The 21283-nt window shown below is 49.5% G+C and overlaps 1 protein-coding gene across 1 annotated transcript in view; it reads left to right on the top strand.

Moving 5' to 3' along the window:
- The window catches only part of LOC122363542 (thyroid peroxidase-like), a 39764-nt gene that overhangs the window by 14017 nt on the left and 4464 nt on the right, over nt 1-21283 (top strand). Inside the window, exons 3-5 of the mRNA XM_043332956.1 lie at nt 13686-13812; nt 19721-19840; nt 20927-21021. Of these exons, the coding sequence (XP_043188891.1) occupies nt 13686-13812; nt 19721-19840; nt 20927-21021 (342 nt within the window). The remainder of the gene's footprint in view (nt 1-13685; nt 13813-19720; nt 19841-20926; nt 21022-21283) is intronic.

The following is a 21283-nucleotide window of genomic DNA, read 5'->3' as shown; positions in this document are numbered from 1 at the left end:
GGTCGCTTAGTTTGGGAGGCAGTTCGGGAAGGATGTGTCCTTTCGTAGTATCAGGCATTGTGAGAGGTATTGAAATTATCCACTGAAATATATCATGCGAGGGAGGTCAGTAGGTAATCAGGTCAAGCACAAAAGGTTACACATCGTCAGCCGTTCAAGTCACTTCGTCAGCCATGGTGTTTCAACATTGTGCAAAGCTGGTGCAACAAAGCTCGCTGTGTCAACCGCTTCAAATGTAAATAATACCAAGCTAAACAACCACCAAACCATTTGGATTACCGTGCAGCCTCACGCGCCCCGTTCCAGTCCTAAATCTTCGCTGTCAAGCGCACTCTTTGGCTCTGCACTTCAACTCCGCCTCTTTGGCTCTCTGCCAAGTGGTCCGCCCCACTCTAGGACCGCTTGTGTGACGTCACACCAACTCTCTACAGCTGTTGCCACGCGGCTAACGATCTCTGGAGACCATAACGACGCTCACACCGCAGACCATCGGCAAGGACGTGGTTTCCTTGTCTGGATTCTCATCCAAATCCTTTGTAAGATCACGAAAAACCAATGCCCTAAAATTTAATCACCTCACTAGAGAAGGAAAAACTTCACCAGAGCTGTCGTTCGCTCAGTTTCGCTTCAAACAAGTCCATCTCGCACGCGCAGTGGTCGTTTCCATTCCCTCATTGTGGGCTTTTTCAGGTCGTCTTCCAGTAATCCCTTCGTACCCTGTCCGTCTACAGTTTTCCCCACACGAAGGAGCCCGGAAGGTGCGGCTGAGCTATAATCACCGTACGCAGAGAGAGTTCTCTCAACGACCTTGTCGATACACCTTACCGGGGGTGAAGGACGTTAGTGGGCTACGCACACGCGCTCTCCGGCGCCAACTGGCGGATGCCTCTGTCGCCTGGGGTCAGAGCGGCGCATAGGCGCCACTTTCGCCGCAACGGCTGCCAAGGCGGCGAGGAGTGGCGCACCGACTGCGGCGGAGATGTGAGTTTGGTGAGATGAGATGGAGCGAAGGTAGTATGGGCGAAGTCGGGGTGGAGCGAATTGTCGGGACATTACACACGTGGAGGTGGGATTAATAGCACGCAAAGACGAAGTGAATCACTATTTACAGGGGGTCATTTGTGAGCGTCTAGCCCACCTAGCGAAATTGGGCAATAGGCATTGATACACCTTTTTGGGGTATAAAATGCCTCATTTCGTCAGTTATAACCAAGTTTAACTACTCTTCCATAGTGGGTTTTCAATGTCAGACGTTGAATAGAAGACATTACGGGTATAGAAATACGGTATCCACTTGTAAACTGAACGCTCGTAATAGAACATGAAATTACGCCTTTGTTCGCCAGAATATAAATGTCGCCATTTACGTCTGGATGATGAGTGATGACGCAAGGCACTTAATTCCTAACTTTTGTCTATACGGTACAAGTCACTTCTTGAGCTGAAAGACGCTGTCTGGCAGCATAAAGCGAACATCCGCGACCTTGCCGTTTCTATAAACAAAGCAAGGACGAACCTCATACGATGAGATTCATCATCAAAGGACCCGCTCGCTTGTGCTAGAGCGTATACAGACTCCATCGAAAATTGGCGCGACGGCGGGAGAAAGGGCGCCAATGGCGGTCGCCCCCGCCAAGGCCGTCGACTGGCGCCAGAAAACGCCCCCGACGACAAGAGCATTTGCATCTGAAAACGTCGCTGTCACTCAGCCCCGAGGAATCTGCGTATCGGCACCTCTTGCACCTTGCAGCCTGGGCCTTGGGGCATCCTCGACTCTACATAGACAGAAGAAGGATTAAAAGTGAGATGACAGAAGTTTGTGATGCTGGATAAAAGGGAGTAACCGACGGGAGGTGTGCAGAAGATGGGACAGAAAGAGCTCGTGAAACATTCATCGCAGAGCAGTAAGGGCCAAGGGGTCCATCAAGAGGATTTATACTCACTGGCTCGCTCAGTCTTGTTACCTCTTGCCACGGTATTTGGTGCCATACCATAGTACAGTATCTTGTTCCTTGTTGCCTCTCTGCTCCCGTCCGAAGGCTCCAAATCGCAGCGGCGGCGACAGCGGCGACCAAACGGCGACCCGGCGGCGGTCCAGTTACGCAAAGGAGAAACGTCCGCCGACCGAGCGAGCGAAGCTGTCGGTTGGCGTGGAGAACTTTCTCGGCCGCCATCGAGGGCCTATCGGGCGACTGGCGGCGACTTATCCCACCACGGCGGCTGGTGCTACCTACTCTAATCGAGAGTAATGTCTTCGAGACCGGTGTGTGGAAACGTAATTTACGGGAACTTGTAACCAATAAATATGTTAATGTGATGGTCGGATTTTCCCGCAGGCTCAGGTACTGGACGGGTGCAGAGCTAGTGGCTCAGTAGTGCGCTTTTGACCCAGGGCATAGTTTTGTCACGGTTACAGCCCTCTCTTTCCCCTTATCTCCATTTTCTTCAAATGTTTTATCTCTCTCCCTCTCCCTCTCCCTCCCTCCCGCTATGCAAGAGGGCGGATAATTTTTTCTCTCTCTCTCTTATTCCCTTGCTCTGTCCTGCCTGGAGTCACCCATCTGTGCCGGTGTCTTAATGCCTACAAAGTCGTCCCTTTCCCAAGTTTTATATGTAGCTATACCAACCCTGCCTCCCCTCTGTTCCGTCCATGGCTTCGCCCCTGCGCTTTGTGACGCATATATGTAGCTATACCAACCCTGCCTCCCCTCTGTTCCGTCCATGGCTTCGCCCCTGCGCTTTGTGACGCAATCACACTTGATGACGTCATCCATGGCGGCAGTCTGAGCCCAGTCCCGTCACGCTGTTACTAGAGCGTCGGAAGCAAGGGGCACGTGACCAAGTGACGACACCACCGCTGGGGCACGTGACTCCATGGCGACACAACGCCTCAAACCACGTGACTTCGTGAGACTGCAACATTCGAAACACGTGACCACGCGCGGAAAAGAGCTTTCGATGTGGGAAGGTCGTCGTTCTATTTTGATGGTCTCGGAGCGTCGGGATTCGGGAAGCTCAGCTGTTTATTTGTTTTGTTGGAGATCTGGTTTTGATGTTCAAGTTCCGTATCCACTTTTCATAGCCGGAATATCACTACTTTCCAGTTGCTATGCTATCTTCCTATCTAGATATTTACAATTAACATCACACTATCCCGAATGCATTGTTACAAAGTGGCCATCTTTGTTCTGTTTGTTATCATTTGTCCATAAAGCACAACAGATGATTGGCAGATAATATTCAGAAGCAACTGCGTGAAGTCACGTTCTCCCTTGCATGGGTGAATCCGGAAACTATTCTCACCGGTCATGCCAACTTGTGAGTTTTACGCTCCGCCTGATTTCACGCAATTTCTATTTCGCATAGACGATATCCTTTCTCATAGCTTCTTTGTGAATAGCAATTATTTCATAGCGAAGATCGACCTGACTGCATGTTATCATATTTATTTTAACTGTGGTGAAGGGATACGCCACATTTGGTCTTCACAAGGGCTTGCCATGTCGCCTACTATGTTTTCGGCTGACGAACTGGTAATCGGCCTCCGGGTTTCACGGTCAAAGACCCAGCCAATGCATTCAAACATTGCGGCTTCCGGAAGCCAAGCGTGGCCGAGCGTAAAAGACGGCGTTTTGTTGCAACGGACCATGGAACTTGAGCTTTACTTTCCTCGCTTTTCCTGTGGTGCAGAAATGCTGCACGAATCTTCCGGCCATCTTGTGACCAGGTGATAGGCAAAGTGCTACCAGGTGCCATACGAAGTGGATGAGCTGCCAGATTGCAAGGATGTGACTGCAAGTTTGTCCTAATCTAGATTTTGGAAGATGCCATGCCGTGCTTCGCTGATCGTTTGTGATGGCTTTTCACTTCTTAGTTATCAACAGAAGGCGCCCAAAAAGTGTGGTGATTGGTGCAAGCTGCAACATAACCCGAATTCCCACGCTCATTAGTGATAAGATCCGAGATCCAGATGGCAAAACAACAGGTACCGCGTGCATTTCCCGACTGACTGGTTTTGATCAAATCTGACACAAAACTACCAGTTGAACCGGACCGTGAAAGCTGAGACACACCGTGAACCGATAATCCTCGATATGTAACTACTTTTGATATGCAACTGTCAACGATGCCCGTCAAACACTGACCGGTGTGATATGCACTGAAGCGCTAAGATCTACCATCTCGCGTATCCCCCTCCCATCTCCAAGGCCGCGTCTGATGCACGCACGTCTCATCACTCAACCCTCAGCATCAGCCTCCGGGCCTGAATCTGCCGGCTCCCTCGCATTTGGATAGCAATCGCTTACATAATCTGATGCAGCAGCCGACTATACAGTTTCCATCCATCTTCTATGGTGCGATTTCTCCCTTGCTGGTCTGGTCAGGGGAGGGGATCTCGACGCCTCGCTCCCCGGAGGCAAGGCCGTATAAGAGCCCGGAGGTCCCGTTAGTCGCACGCGTCGTGAAGGACCCTGTTTGTTGCACGCACACAGACTGCAGGGTTCGGAGGGGTGTTTTTGAGTCCTGCATCAGTACTGGTCATCTGATAAACAGTCTCAGCTCGGCGGACACACACGACGGTGCGGTCATAACAGCCAGCGGGATCACGATGTGCCTTGACATATGTTTGTTTGCAGCTTTTGCTTTATGGTCTGCTTGCTGAAACGATCTAACGCGAATGATTTTGTTTTTAGCTTTAGCTACAGGTGGTACCTGTGAGGTGGCGGTTTCGAGTACCTACTACTGTAGATGATTCCTTTGTCATCAGTGAGATTTCCTCTGTTCACATTTTCTTCCCTAGACCCATTTCCTGCATCAACTATTCACTGAAATTCCTGGCTAGCCTCCATGTTAGTGTCTCTCTTGCTGCCTTATTTTTGCGTCTTACCATTCCGTAGCTGTTTGTTGACGTCTACCCACCCCGACCCAACTGTTTGTCGCGTCCGTCTGCGACTGAGACTGGCTATTGTTGGTGGCGGCTGGGGAGGGGAAGGGGGTGACAATGCACTAGGCATCTTTGTTGGTAGGCTGGTCTCTCTGCAGACTTTGCTGAACAATCATACAACTTTGCACCTCTGCAGAGTGCGAAGACCTTCACCGGTCGTAGCGAAGTCGCTATGAAGCAAACATCTCTTTGGAATAGGTGCCGCCCTGTCCTGTTACGCCATACATTGACCTCGATTAAAGCTACAAAGGATGTCCTCTGATCCTTATTCATACCAGCGCCGCTTCGTTTTTCATTTAACTATTCGTTGTGGCGGCGCATACGGTTCCAGGTGGCTGGTAGAGACAGGACGTGGTCATTATTTCAACTACCATGTGACGGCCAGACGGCTCGTCGAATACAGTCCCGTCACACGTATAGTTTTACGATCGGTTTCTTCACCATCACGCACTATGCGTATGTGACGTCATATGTACAGCACTTGACGTCACACACGTCGTTCTCGCCATGTCATTGCTCAACCGGATGGAGCAATTTCCAGAGTTCTGGACCAGCAAGCACCGACCAGGACATTAGTGCTAACTGTTCTAGCTGGTTCATGCTGTGCGTGCCGTGTGGTACTGACCTGTGAAATCACGCTGCCTTCGGTAAACAGCGACGTCACCTTTCCTCGCTCACGATCTGACGTCATCATCCAGCTGACGCGAGTTTTCCGATGGGAAGGGATGGGAGATTCATGACTGGTGCAATAACTGCAAGAGATGCATAACTTTGTTCGCGTAACATCCTGTGGTGTATGTAACCTCCAGAAACTGGTCCTTGGTCAAAAAGAACGCATGAAAAGTAGAGCTTTTCCAGTCATTGATGTTACGTTCACCGGCGGTTGCGTTATTAGCAAATCAAGCGTAACGCAAAACCATTGGTACAAAAACGTGTACTGTTGTAAACGGTAGCAATCCTGCATGGGTCAGTGACTCCAAAGTGGACCTTTCTGAACATCGAAAAGTGCAATCCACGTCGACCGGCAGCTGCTAGTGTGAAGCAAGTATGACAGCAGTGCGCGGAAGACAACTATTGCGATTTGTTACACTGACGTAATGTGACCAATCAGTGCACGGGTCCCTGTTGGACCAGTTGACTGTTGACTCTGAAAGTTACGCTCAAGGATGTAAGGCAAATTAAGTTATGCATGTTTGCCAGTGGTTATGTCATGCGATTCTGTCTGTGGTATAGGCAGGTCGCCACACTGCCTGTGAAATAGGCAGCCCGCCTGACTATGCATATGGGGTAGGCAACCCGCTTAGTCTTGTGAACTGAAGATTCATGCGATTCTCCGAGTGTTCAAAAGCGCTATTTTCCCGTGCATTCCAAGGTATTTCGTAGTGTTCATCCGCACTGCGCCGGGAGCGCCACTTTCGCCTCGTTTGTCAGCTGAGGCGGGCGGCCGTCAGCTGATTTGGGCGGTCGTCAGCTGGCCATAATGATCGCAGAGGATTACACCGCGAGAGAAGAGGAACTATTCGGTCGCGTCAGGCCGGCTAAATCTCCTCTCATGTGGAGATCATGCCTTGAGTTACCTCGAGGGACTCTGATCTGACGTCAGCTGGCCGCAGAATCATTAGTGATGAAGGCTAGAGCTGATGTTTTATTGGACGGCTGCAGACAGATCCTGGTGATTCGATTGTAGACTTGTTCCAATTTATATACGAAAGGACGTGATGCCGTTGCATGGTCGCTTCAGCGCCACCAGCGGTCTCTTGATCACTCGCTTATTAGTATGTTTGGTTGACTATCGTCTCTTCAAAACCTTGGCTCCAACAATCCATATCATAAGGCCTGTTTGTAATTTGCTGAAAAATAAAAGGACCCTGGACCAATAACTCTCGCTCCGTTGCTTGGCAAAGTCATCTGAGTTTTTAACTGTTTACTCTATCCAAACCACTGGCAACAGCTGTTTCACTTCCATCCTGTTCCAACGATCCTCCCATGCCTGAAACAGACACACTGCGTAGGGCGCCGTCTCCATAACAGACCCCCAGCCCCACAAAAACTCTCCGTCAACCGCGGCGGGCCCGGAACAACAATACACCGCTTGCATCACGCGTCGAGGGCGGCTGGTGCAGTTGTTCCGCGTTCCGCCCTGTGGCTCAGCTGTGACCTTTGACCCTTGCGGCGCCCTGAGGTCGGCTCAACAGCTGAGAAATCGGGGATGAGCCGGCGAGGGCGGGAAGACGGTAGCGATGCCGAGGCGCCTTCGGGACTTGCAGTTTATGATAAGGGATGAAATACATAAGACACTGCGAGCATTTTAGGTGTCACACGGCTTGTCGTAGATTGTTAAACATTCAAAATGCACGCGACTTATGGCATTGATTAGCTAAATGCATCTAGCAAAGCCATGCGAAAAGTCTTCCTCAATTATAATCGCATGCTAAGCCTCCCTTATCCGCGGACTCGTTACTGATGCTGAAACCATTGTGTAACACCGCAGAATGCCGCATTGTTTTTGCCAGCAGACAAAGGTTACGATCGTGTGAAATGCTCATTGGGAAGGCACTTCTTTTTGCAAGGATTTGATCGTAAATCAGGCTAATTTGGCACGAGCGCCAATGTTGAAATCCGTGTGTCTGTTCTGTCGCTGGCTGACAGCGGCTGACTGTAATTGTCCACTGTGCTGGTGAAAGTGAGAGCGGACCGACCGTTGGCGGGTGCGACCAACTCGGCGCACCGCCGCGCCGGGTCCGCACGGGATCCACAAAGGATCCATCCAGGGAATCAATCCAAGAATCCATCCCTGGGAATCTATCCCGGGGTTCCACCATGGGGAGCCCACTAAAACCTTATCAACATGGAAACAAGACTGACCACGTTGAACCGGTCATTGCTTCAACGGGGAAATATTCTGTTTACCACTAAATCCACCACTAAATGAACACATTCAACTCCATGCGTCACTTATCTCCCAATCTAATGGGTTTCGTGTTTCTCCGCTACAACATTCTCCCTCCTTCGTCCACCTCTGGGCGGCCATTAATCTCCCCCACTTTCGTGACGCATCATTGCTCCGGACTTGTTGTTGTTGTCTGCCAAGTAGTTTCGCTCCCTTCCCTCCTGTCTACATGACAGGGTAAACACTTTGTAGGCGTGGTACCCGCGTTGAGAACTACCATCAGAACAGGCCGTAGGCACGGCTAATACACTTTCTCTGCTCGATGATACAGTTTACTGTGCGTGTTTGTGAGGTGCGTGCCGGGTACGCATTATTCTTGGACTAAACCTGGAGCTATCCAGTCGTCATCACAGTTCTGGGTCTCGTTGTAGCTGATCGACGATGGTCTGTTTGGTTCAGGCCAGTCGACCATGGACGGTCTGCTACTGCGTCGCGCTTCCCTTGATTGCCGCTAGTTATGTGGAGTTACCCTTTTTCAATGCCTTCAAACGATCGTGTGTTTCATAGCACTCAGCGCCAAGTAATGTGAATCGTTTCACGTGTTTGGTCAACTTATGGCATTATATTCCCGCCTTATTTTCTCCTTTTCGATGACCGAGCTAGGTGTTTCATATGCTCTCTTTCACCGGTCTTCGTCAGCTTCGTTATTATTGCGAGCATAATCAAACTAGCCAAATAGGTTCATCTTTTCACCAGCATAACTTGTCACAGGACACCTCTGTGGTCTCTTCAGTCACCACATTCAAAGCATGGCTGTGTCACATTCCCTGTCAAGGTGTCACATTCGTGACGGTCGCCACGTCACACTCGTCACCGACGCGTCACATTCACACCGGTCCTCGCGTCACATTTATCAACGCGTGACGTTGGTGGCACTCCTCACATAATATTTGTCGCCGTCGCGTCACTGTTTCGCCGGATGCGTTACAAAAGCCACAGGAACTCGTCATTCTGAAGAGCGTTTGGCCTTACCGAGGCTGTGACCCCCACGCCCAGAAGAGAGGGTGGGAGCGAGGTGCATCCTCAGCCGTCGAGAAAGGAAGCCGGCAGAGCAGCCAGGAAGCTGTAGAGTTGGGGATTCGCCTTGGCTGTGGCTGGAGGGTGAGAAGTGAGGCCGTCTGATAGGTGTAGCTCATCGACGATACATTTCTCACGTGTGCCTTCCTGGCTCTATTGGATACGTTGGTGAGTAGTGTCGGTAAGGGTCAACCCACGACGCCTAGCTCCAGTGTAACTTGCCAACGAAACCTCACCTGAAGGCCATGGTCGGGGCTCAAACAGGCGTCAAATCTTAGCGCCTAAATGCATGATTAGGAAGCGAGGATTTCCTTTGTCGCTCCTCTTTTGCAGACTTGATGGGATTTCTCTGACAAATCCCAAGCATTCCAAGTCACAAATAAGCGCCTCCCCTCATGCAAATAGCACAGCATTCACAGGTGCAATGTTTGCCGCGTGCAGCAGGGTTTTGTCTGCATTTATGCACGCCTGAAGTCTCTGCACGGTGTGCATATACAACGTGACAATGTATCCTTAACAAGTAGCTCTCAGCTTCGTCGGGTCACTGAAGCGTGCAGTCTACCATAGGTGCCCGCAGGAGAAACGCACGTTTTAGAGCGAGTATAGGAAATCCCACCGTTTAAAGTGAACATAAGCGTTGAATTTCACATTCGATATCTTCGCCACGTGATATATCGGGGCACGGCCTCGCTTCTTGATGAATGATCATCTCGCACTCAACTGCTCTCCCAAGACTATCATCTGAGACGTCTCACTAAGGTGACGTTGGACCTTCTCTGGGTCCCTCGGATGATCAGTAGCGCTGGGCGGCTCCAGCCCGAGTCTGGCGGGTCAGGTCTGGGGCCCCGCAGGCCGGTCGGTTCTGTTGCTTCATAGGGCCGGTAGGAGATGGCACTGAGCCGGTACCAGGCACCGCCACCGCCGACCCACGAGGTGGTTGCGCCATTGGGGAGCGAGCTCAGAGGTGCGGCCAGTGGCGGCCAACGGTGGTACGTGAAGCAGTACAACGGGGGTACTGGGGTGGAGTTAGAGTACATCGAACGATACATTGGGTAGTGTACGGGTGTGGTTAAAAGTGGGACACTCACATGGGAAGTCGGATGTTGAAGTGGTACTAAAACTGATAGTAAATACGCTGATTCTTTGAATGGGGTCATCTCGTTGTTGCCTTGCGGTTATATAACACTAATCGATGGCATCTACCCCTTGATCCCACAGTTTAGAACCCAGATATTTCCTTCCTTATGTTTAGCTATCCTACTGACCTGCTTTACACTGTGATTGATAAGAGTATAAGGAACGTGGCTCGTGATATGTGTAGGCTACCTGTCGATGTAGGAATGTCATAGTCATATGATTTCATTCACGCCCTAACTAATGATATTCTGGCCTATCAATAAGCACATGAGGTGTGGTAATACCTCACGCCTCCAACAGTGAATCGCATTTCTCCCAGTCCAGCAGAGGACACCTGACAGGTAGTGAATACCTTTGAAGGACGAACGCACAGTTGACCCACATTTCCGATACAGTCGAGACGTACCGGACGGATATCCTCTGTCGAGCGGGACTCAGGTATGGCGAAATCAGAAAGTTCACATCGGGCGCCCAGTGATACTAAGCTGGGCAAATGAGGATATCCGACGGTATTGAGCAAGAAAGGAATGTGTAAAGACGTTAATGAGACTTAAGTACTTCTTCAGACATCTTGCGCTCGAGAACTGGAAATTCAGAGTGATTCACACTTGTCGCTGCTCCAAGTAAGCTGTTTTCTGTGTAAGAGACTCGGTCAAGGACATTGTTCATGTGGAGACTAGCCTTGGCCCATAAGAATTAAAAACAGTGCAAGTGTGGATATCTGGCTTTATTAGTTCTTTCTGGACATAAACACATGTAATCCGCTTACTCGCTCGTCCGGTATCATTGTACTGAGGCCTATCTTCTCATCTGTCTCTATCCAAGCTGTCTAACTCGGTCACAACACATCTCCCCACCCTCCATGATTCTCTGGAGCGTGTATCCCTCTGCACAGCCCGGTCAATCCAGCTTCTCCGGTCCGCCCACCCCGCTGTCACACTCACGCTCCACAGAGCGGCAAGCTCGCTGCCGCGCATCGAAAGTAGGCACGGGCCGGCCGCCGCCGCTGCCGCCGCTGCTGCTGCTATGGCTGCCACTGCCGCCGCCGCCGCTGCCGCTGCTATGGCTGCTGTCACGGCGGCTGCCTGGGCGATGCGGCGGCGGTGGCGGTTTCACTTTCAGCACAGCGCTGGCTGAGCTGGTGGTGGGCGGTGGGTGCAGCTCAGGCTTAGTTCCGGCATAGCCGGTTCGTCTGCTGGTCACCGGAACGCTATGGGGTGGATACGCCGGGCTTAGAAGGCGCTTAACTCACTACACTCCCAGACCACGTCAAGTGGGGCATTCAAGTTTGTCTTATATCTTAGCGACAGGGCTTAGTGTTGATGGATAAGCGAACTGTAATTTGACAGATGATGTTGGCTGTTATGTGTGATAGCTCTAAAAAGTAAAAGAAAACATTGCCGAAACTATGTTGTTCCGACTATAGCATTATAGATGTTATAATTGACTGTCATTATTCGAATGTCCCCTGTTCTGTCAACATATGTCGGTTGACATCTGACAGCTGTCACCAATGTGGTAAAAATAGCCATGTTTCACATGGTTGCTGGGCCACCGAGCATATAATTACGCGGGTCCAATGGTCAGCACACAGATGTCAGATGCACAATTTGAGCATAGTGGAGCTTTCTTAGGTGGAAACGATGTGAAAATGCGTTTCTGGGACAACAAAGAGATTGAGATTGATACAGCCCCTGCCGTCTAGGGCAAAGTCTAAAATATTGGGTAGCATTAATTAACCAAATAACTCGCTTTTTCAAGTGCATTCGAACACCTGCCCCTTTAAAGATTTTGTCATTTGATGCTGAAGTGAGCCTCAAACTGCTCAAGCTGTTGCAAAATTCACTTCAATCTATTAGAATAGCTTTTACACGCATTATGAATTAAAGTATTTAACACAATCACTCTTTATCTCACGATATAACACCTATGACGTCATATGTTGAACGCAGTATCGCTGCGATCTTCCTTCGCACCCACACCTTGTCACTCTGACCCATATACCAAGCGTGGTATATCGGCATCAAATCTCCTCAGCCACCCCTTTGTCTCTATCGAGCACCAAACCTTCCCTGAGTTTACCCCTCCCCCCTGCCCCACCTCTGACCGGTCGCATATTGATATCGATCTGCACGCTGGCACCAGATGAAAGTAATGATGTCATCCGGCCGTTCGATAAATGGGACACCCTCAGCGCACCGCAGTAGGTCACTGACGGCCGGTTTCGCCGCCGATTTGGAGGCCTTTCGCAACTGATTTACGTGTGTACTTACAAGGCTGCAGGGCGGAGGCATTTTGGATGTTCTGGTGGCTTATTAGGCAAGTGACGGCGGCCTTTTGATGCGTAGTACGCGCTATTTTGAGGTTATTTTTTGTGATTTAGGTGATTATGGTGACTTTGACCCGGGGCTGGTTAGAGAATATGCTTATGATCCCTGGAACATGACGTTGATATATTCCACAACGATCTTCGAGACTTTTATGTGGTAGCCTATTTTTGTCACTATGCTGCCAGAGCTGACACCGGTACTACCAGTTCGAAGGTATTGTTCTGAAGCTCATTTTGCACTTAAACTCAGTCTTTCAACCACGTGTGATCGTGACGAGCTGATTGGGAGGACTTCAGCAATTAATAGTTGCCACCTTTTTCCGTCGGCTCTGCCCGGTCCCTCTACCCTCACAGTTCACACCCACGGTCGGTTTCTCTCTCTGACGGAACATTCGTGAGCAGATCTTTTTACCAAGGAGAAATGACGGGCCACGAAGGTTTTCCTTCTCACACCCAGAGATACATCCAGTCGGATGGAACCTCCGAAGCCAACACAAACAAGCCGAGTTGGGTTGTTGCTTTGCTATCCTCCTCGCAGAAAAATTGTCAAAGCTTTACGCGGTTGAAACAATCAATTCTGATAGAGCACCCATGTGTAAAACTTAGCCATTTTTGCTTAAAACCTGAAGCTTCCCACAAATAAACCTGTCCTGTGTCACACAAACATAAGCACACATAGGTGATCAATCGATTTGACAATCTGTAATATCGATCACTATCCAGATTTGAAAGCAGTTTGAGTCATTGTTCTCACATCAATCTGGGCTGGTCTGTGCCGGTCCCATATCCTGGTAGACACCGTTCCTTTCTCGCGTTTGACCTGCATATAAGGCATGACGTGGTCACTGGTCGCCACTGTCACTGGCTGCGGCCTAGAGAGGTCGCCTACCGGATGTACCCCCACGAAGGGGAGTGCTGGGGGAGGGGGTCTGGGGATGTGGGAGTGTTGCGGTATAGCGGTGACACTTTCTTGTCGCATGAAGGAGTGGTTGGTTAGGCTTGTCATCGTCATCGTGTGATTCATACGTGGCTTGGTGACAACCGAATAAGATACATGTAAATTATCTCACATAATTATTACATTATTTTACATTATTTCGAGAATTATTTCTTTGCTTTATTTCTATATGAGTAATATCAGTCTAATGAAAAGGAAGTCCCACATAAACATTGTTCATTTCGACAGACTCGAAGATAACAAACGACCACCCAACGTTGAACACCGCGTGTTTCCCCGTATTCTCCCACATTCACCAAGTCGTGTTCATTTTCCACCGTGCACCGCTGACTCTGTTCATTATCCACAGGCGGCCGGGCGGACCCGTTCAGCGCAGCGGCACTCTGGACCGCCGCCCACCTCCCCTCCTACAAGGGCAGAAACAGCTCGGCTGTAGCCCTTATTGCCGAGGAGGCCACCCGACATCTGGTCGTCAGGTGAGTCGCTGTGACGTCATTGGGGGGTCTGGGGTCAGTGGTGACGTCATGGGTCAGCGTGTATTGCTTTGCCGAACATTTTGTCATTTGTCATGGGTTTTCTTAGTTCTTCCAGTATTTACTTTTCTTTCGGAAGCACAGACTATGACATAGGGTCTATTCTAACGTCTAAGATCTATCCAAGTGAAGATCTGTATTGCTCTTTGTTACGTTGAATAATCCTTCGCATTCATCGTCATTTTAGCAATTTTAATACCCGGTTGTATTTGTTATTGACATTTCTTGTTTGCTTTTCATGCATTTACTGAAGAGAAGGCACGAAGTTGCCAGTCGTTGCAAACAAAACTTTTGCATTGTCTTGATTCCGTTGTTCATCAACGTTTAGTTTATGGGCCTCTTGAATTCGTACACATTCCAATTTCCCAATTGCATGCTATGGTTTATTACCTATGTTTAGTAAGCACCCCACAAAGCAAGTTTTTTATTACACCCACCAAGTGATAGTTTAGGACGAAAGGGAAAGTAAAGAAATAATAAATACCTGTGATGTTTAGCAGCTAATCATAAAATCACGAGCAGACCCTTGGCCATGAGCCATTTTGCGCAACATCACCAACAACTCGGCTAACTTCTGGCAGCCGATAATAAGCCGTAAGGATTATCAGAATTCAGATTGATATGGCTTAGCGGGTGCTAATCGCAGGACCCGTTTTTCTCGTGCTGTGTTGAAGCAACCGTTGAGATCTACGCTGACAGCGTGTACACAATGATTGCGCAATTTGTTGGCAAGTGGCAGGAGCGGTGCAAAACATGCAGTCAGCAATTGGCATGGGGTTAGTGGGTTTGTGAATCGTAAGCTCGATTGATTTTAGCAATGTCAATTACAGGCTATTGGAAAAACCGATTCATGCCGACATCAAACCAATTGCCAATAAAAATCACTGGAAAATATTAAACCCCGAACTGCCGTAGATTTTCAGCAGAAAAAACGTCAACAACGGAAAACTTCACCGAAGATGACTACCGAACAATATTTCATCCACTGACTTCTTCGATGACATTCCATAAATGAGATGACTTCATAGGCAATAGGTCCACGTGCCAACGTGCACTACGCATTGCCTATATGATCTGGGTCGTCTGCTCCAGCGACCGATCCTATCACGTGCACGTGCTGCAATGCGCGCGCATGAATTTTCCGTGCCGAACAATGCATATAAATGAGACCAATCTGCTGGATCGTAATGGCTGCCTCGGATGAGAATGTCACTCCTCGAGCGTACTAAATGACCTCGAAAAGGTCATACTCCCGTCATGGAATCTAACCTTGATAGCAGCTTCGTTCTACCACGTATCACCTAATGTGTTATGTGATCCGTGGTTCTACGATGTCCACTGTCCCTGAATTTCGTTTGTATCCCGTCCGATGAGATGCGGTCTGTACCTGACTCATCCCAGCCGTCAAAATTCCTCACCAGCCATTCACCTCCTATCCCCCCCCCCCCGATCGCACGATCTTGTTTACACTGGGGGCGCTAACGGCCTCGCCGGAGGCTACTGCGCCTGCGCCAACAGCCGACCAAGGTCACGTGGCCGGGAGGTCGCAAACCGCACTGGTATAGGCCAGTGACCTGGATTAGACACCGGGGGGGGGGGGCGTCGACGGGATGAAACTGAGAGTGAGCCCAAGGACAGGGATAATGAGAGAGGCGGCAGCGCACTGGAGCGAGAGGAGATGGAGGGAGAGGGAGGGGAGGGAGATACAAAGTGATGGGAGACAGGGTGATTAGAGAGACGGTATATCGACAAGGGACAAGAGCGGCGCTTAGAGTAATAGCTCGTGAAAATACGAAAAGATAGCAAAGAAGAAGAAGCATGTATGAGAAAGACGGAAAGAGGAAGCACCAAGAGAAAACAGTGAGAGAATAGGAAGAAGAAAGGGAAAATAAAAATGCGTAAATGGCAAAGATGAACAGAAGGAAGCAGGGGAGATAGGTGATGGACTTAGAATACCCTCCAGATACCAACATTGACTTGAATGATGGAGACTCCACGCGAGTTGGACGAGCCGCGTGTCTGAATTTGAGCGACGACGGCTGACGGACAGCTCGCTACCATCCGACATCACTTTCCCAACGTCTGTGTGCCAACACTTCGCGGAATTTCAGTCGGTTTGGTGCTGCCGGTAAGGAGCGTCCGACAAGTGATGCCACGAGAGAGGCGATCAGACTTCTGCTACATGGCTGGAAAATGCAAGACGGGTCGATTGAGACACCAAGCGGTAAAAATTGGCACCTGGCGTGCTGCGATGCTTGCGAAGGACATCTAATCTTTCGTGGACCGTAAATTCTCGGAGAAGTCAAGCAGCGTAAAGATTCTAACAGGTTCTAACCGCAGATGGATTGGGGAAGGACTGGGTCCACCGATCAGAGGAGTTTGCGGTTGCACTTGCAATGGCGCGGAACGCCGCGAAACCGCGTGATTTGTCTGATGTTACGCAGTGCTAGAGGTCAGAGTTCATTGGGAGCGACTGTGTTCAGCAACTGCGCATACCATATATTATCTATCTCAAACAACCTGCGGCTACTTAAAAATGATTTTTTTCTCAATAAAAACTTGTTTTGAGCTGATTTCAGAATGTTTATAGCAGAGCTTCTGCTACGGCTTGAGCTTCGGTTAAGGTGATATTGCTCTGACCTTAGCAACGGCGAGTTGAGCTATCGCCTGGGTCGCACGAAGGGCGATATCGTCCGGACCTCACGAAGGCGACATCGCCGACAGTGCCTTCTAAGTGCGCTCTCGCCGGGACCCCCGCTCAGGGTCGCAGGTCTCCACCCAGCCCCTTCTCTGTCCCTCTGTCGTCATCCCCGTGCCCCCTGTCACCACCTCCTTCACCTTTCTGCCCCGGGGCCAGGCGGGCTCCTAATAATCACTCCAGTCCTCCAGTCCCTCTCCTCTCCTCTCCTCTCCTCATGGTGGGTCCCCGCCTCCCTCCCTCTTCACCCCCTCCCCGCCTCCGGGGGGACATGGTTTATTCATCGGGGCAACTTTCGCTTGCCGTTGGACGGCTCTGCCGCTCGGTTTCAGGCGTGCTAACCAGCTCCTGTGCTCCGTTCTTGGTGTGTTAATTCGGGCGGAAGCGTCACACTGATCGAAACACGAGACCGATCTTCCAGCCAGTCAACTTTAAATCAAATTTCTGCTTAAATTTCATCACTTCAACAAATTTTGAATCTCACTCCCAGCAAAAAACGTGCTGATTCGCAAGAGATCTTTTGACGACGCACTACTTTCGTCACAAATTTGTAACACAGACCAGCTGTTCATATTAGCGAACCGCCGCCGTCGTCGCTGCTGCCTACGGGGCCGACGGCGCCGAGAAAGTGGTGGTCGCCATGTTTGTTTCGTCACACCGTCTGAAGCGGCCTTGCCGCAGGCACCTCCAACACGGCTGGGTCCCGTGCTGGTGACACGAGCTTGGTCCCAGCTGGAGATACGAGCTAGAACCTTGCTACTGGGAGGGGGAGGAGGGACGGTGCGACAGGACGCGAGCGAGACCCAGCAGGAGTAGACTATGCCGGGGACGCAGTCTCTGAGTCTAGATCAAGGTCTTCGCCATGTAGGTATTTATTATACCTATGTGACTGCGTCTAAGTCTATGTCGAAGTTTGTACTGTATAGGTGTTGTCAAAGTTTACGCGTCTAAATCCGTCTATACATGTCTAAGTCTATGCCTATGTCTAAGAGTCTATGACGAAACTACCAACTATGTGACAAGAGAGGAGAGCTTACTGATTGGACGAGTAGGGACAATACTCCGTGAGGACTCCGTAATGGCACGAGTGGTAATCGTGCTAAGGACACGAGCGGGAGACACGAGCTGGATGACACTAGTGTCACGAGCGGGAAGACCATGTCTGAATCACGGGGCACGAAACAAACTCGTGATGATGACACGAGCGAAAGACACGAGCACTGATCATACCAAAGACGCGAGTGGTCGATGGGGGCAGTGCCTGAGGCACGAGGGGAGACCTTTCTGGGATGCCTTAGACCTCAGCGGCTTCAGGAAGGAGCAAGGATTACGACTGGATGCAGCAACTGCAAGTGCTGAGGCTGCGTTATACGAGGATGACGGTTCAGGAATTTTGTAAATATGCATTCAGCAATATCACAGAAACGAATATTTGTAAAAACAATTCCTGGCTCTTTAGGTTCTAATTTCATTTCAGCACATGCCCTTCCCAAAATTGTTAGGAAACAGAAAAAGGACAGCTTAAGCGCTCCTATCCCTTTAACCATTGGTTTGATGTCTTAACCACCTCGTCAATGTTTTGTGCGTTACATCAGCGTGTTTTTATTATGTTTGAATCGAGGATGGGTCGCCTTGCTGTCGCTATAGGTACGTGACAAAATGCAGAAACATTTGTTTCACCAGCTCATGGAATGTCGTTATGCTTGAGACCCAAGTCTTACAACAGTTCTTCTATTCACAACCCATTGGTTTTTCCCTTAATCCAGCTTAACGTTTGCCGTCGGTGATCACCGACATTTCAAAATCGTCATGCTTTAAAAATCTTCTGACCTTCATCAACAACAAAGACGTTTATCGTGGTGCGTGAGTGGTCAGTTTTTATGACATCATTGGCTCTCAGCTGTGCCAGCAGGTGCACGTAATACTAAAATACACCGTTTACATGACTAAGTACTCGTGTGTAGCGGCCTCCGAGTGTATTTTTACACACTTATCGTCATGACAAGGTCGCCAGTACGCTCCACAATGTTTTGGCTCAGTTCCAAGAGAAGCAGAAAGCCACAACGTCTCGGCATGGAGTAAAGAATACATGATCTCGGTATTGGAGGTTATATTAGCGGTATAGTGGCCAGCATCATGTTGCGGCGTTGTGGTTTGGGATGAGTGAATAGCATTGTGTAATTTGAACCCTTCATATTGCTGAAAGATGGTGTCACGCTAATGCAGTGCCCATCATTATTGCGTGGGGCTGTTTCGCCATTCGATAGTAGCCTAATATTAGCAAGAGATGTGTGTGAAATCGGGATGTTTCTAGCAATGGGCTTTGCGACTTGCTAATAAAACATCCTAAGGTCGACGTGCTATATCTTCCGCTTGCAAAAGCAATCATCTTATGTTTAACGTGACGAATAAGATCCTATCCAGTCGCTGATTGTCGTGTAGCTGGCAGTTGTACATGATCAGGCCGGGTGGATCACGAGCATTGCACGATTGAACAGTTTGCACATTCGCGAGCGACTTCACTGCCACAATCTCTCGCCCTATGGGTTGTCTCATTATCAAAGCGTCATCTCTACAAGCCCTCTCCTCGCTATTGAAACCACTGTGAGAGAGGATCAGATCAACAGAGGCCGGTATCTATTCGTGTCATTCTATCAATGTTGTTGTGATCACATATCACTTGGCGATAGATCAGTCGACAATGAACACATTTCATATTTCGCCAGCGCAGCTGTTGTTCTTAGGACAGACTGTGGTGCCAATAACAGTCCACGAACGTTGCACGCCGTCAGTTCTAACATATTTCAATTTTATAACCTTGCACTTAGCCAGACTCTCATAGAGCTTCCCACTCTAAAAGCAGGTGATATCTTTCCACCGACAAATGCAGCGTCTGGATGCTGTTCTATCCCCCGTCGCATTTTCCCAGCTTGTGGATATTGTTTTGTTCTCCATCGCAGTCTCCGCTCGTCGCTTTGTCTCAAGTGCTATTGTGCTGTGCGGAGTTGCAGTTTCCATAGCCGCTGGGGCCGCGCATACAAATGTATTGTATTCAGTGTGATTATTTCAGCAGTGCTACTGCATTACGGAGAGTTACTTGGCATGACCTGACCCTAACTGACCTGACCTGACCTGTGACCTCTCTGTTTTCAGTCATGGAATGGACATGGCAGAGGTCGGCTCCGAAATGCCCGGTGTGGATCTCAGTGGCACAATTCTGGGCCAGTACTGCCCCGTCTCTGGGGACAGGACCTGCCAGCCACAAAAGTACCGGTGAGTACTTAATATGCCCACCTCTAGGGAACTCTATTCTGGGATGATGAGAAGCACCCACGATTCAGCATCGCTCTATGCATGGATTGGGTATGACATTTTTGCTCGTTATGCACAAATGACTTTATGCCAGATAATAGGAGGTGATGAGCTTTATAAGAACTAAATATGTAGGAACAGTCAACGGTGCATAGCTTGATCTAGTGGTAAAAAAATCGTTGATCTGCAAATGCTTGTGTCACGTTTGCACTGAGAGTCATTGGCATAATCGTGCACTGCGTCATGCAAAACACATTGTTGTGTCCTTCCCAGGTGATTTGAAATTCAGACCAATTCAGGTCATCAGTTTCAATTGTGACGCTTCTGGCACAACACATCCGGGCCTATTCGTCTCGGATAAGGAAACTACTTAATCGTCGTAAATTGTGGGATCATGTTCTCTAATCCACCCGACAACATGACGCAGCGAGAATATTTCCCATGCATGATGCATTCAACATAAGTAGTTTCTTAACTTGTCCCAATTTCATCATGATACTCGGAACTGTATGCGTTCTGCATCCCCTTCCCCTATTGGCCCGTCTCCAAATGTACCCTGAGTTGAAACAGCTCGTGCCATGACGCAGCTGGCACACCAGGATATTGCAAAAGCTGTCCCAGGGGCCGGGCTGGCACTCTCGCTCGCTTCTGCGAGTATTATCAGGTCACGAGACATGTCTAGCATTGGTCAATGCGGGCGGCGGCTGATGTTTATAAAGGGACCTGCTGGTCAAGGACATGCTCAACCCCCTTTCATGATATCCAGGGGTTCCCGCTGCAGTTTCTCGTTGGTCAGGGCATCGACAATCGACATACTGTCCCTCTTTCCTGCTGGCTAGGGGCCCACTGTCCTGTTATCATGAGAGAGGTAATGGAGCCCTCTTATCATGGGCTCCATTGCCTCTCTCTTCAGCTAGTCAGGGATTCACTTCGCCTCTTTTTCCACTGATCAGACTTCACTCCCTCTTGAGGGGAAAGGGGGTTCTTCTTCCCCTCACTCTCAGTCGCTTAGGGGCTCACTAACCCCACTCTCCCCTGATGTTGCAGGTCGCTGGACGGTTTCTGCAACAACGTGCAACATGCCTCCTGGGGGAGCGCACAGACTGCCTTCGCCCGGCTGCTGCAGCCCGCCTACGCGGACGGTAAGACGCTCTTTGCAATAAACATATAATGGTATTGTTTACTATTGAAAATAATTGATGTTTCAACCATTCTTTGGGCATTTGTTGTTAGGCATATTTTTGCGCTTGGATTTAGGCAACATCTACGTACTCGATAATGTAATCCATGCTCGATATAGTATGCGAATATAATTATTAATTAGCAAAATTCTTGCTGTTTCTATTAACCCGCGCCCCGTAGGGCTACCGGCGGACCCTACCACCCGTAGGGGGGGGGGGGCCG

This window comes from Amphibalanus amphitrite, unplaced genomic scaffold, assembly GCF_019059575.1.
Source record: "Amphibalanus amphitrite isolate SeventyFive unplaced genomic scaffold, NRLGWU_Aamphi_draft 000626F_arrow, whole genome shotgun sequence".
Classification (NCBI taxonomy): Eukaryota; Metazoa; Arthropoda; class Thecostraca; order Balanomorpha; family Balanidae; genus Amphibalanus; species Amphibalanus amphitrite.
The sequence above is the reverse complement of the archived record's forward strand: the minus strand, read 5'-3'. Positions and strand labels throughout refer to the sequence as shown.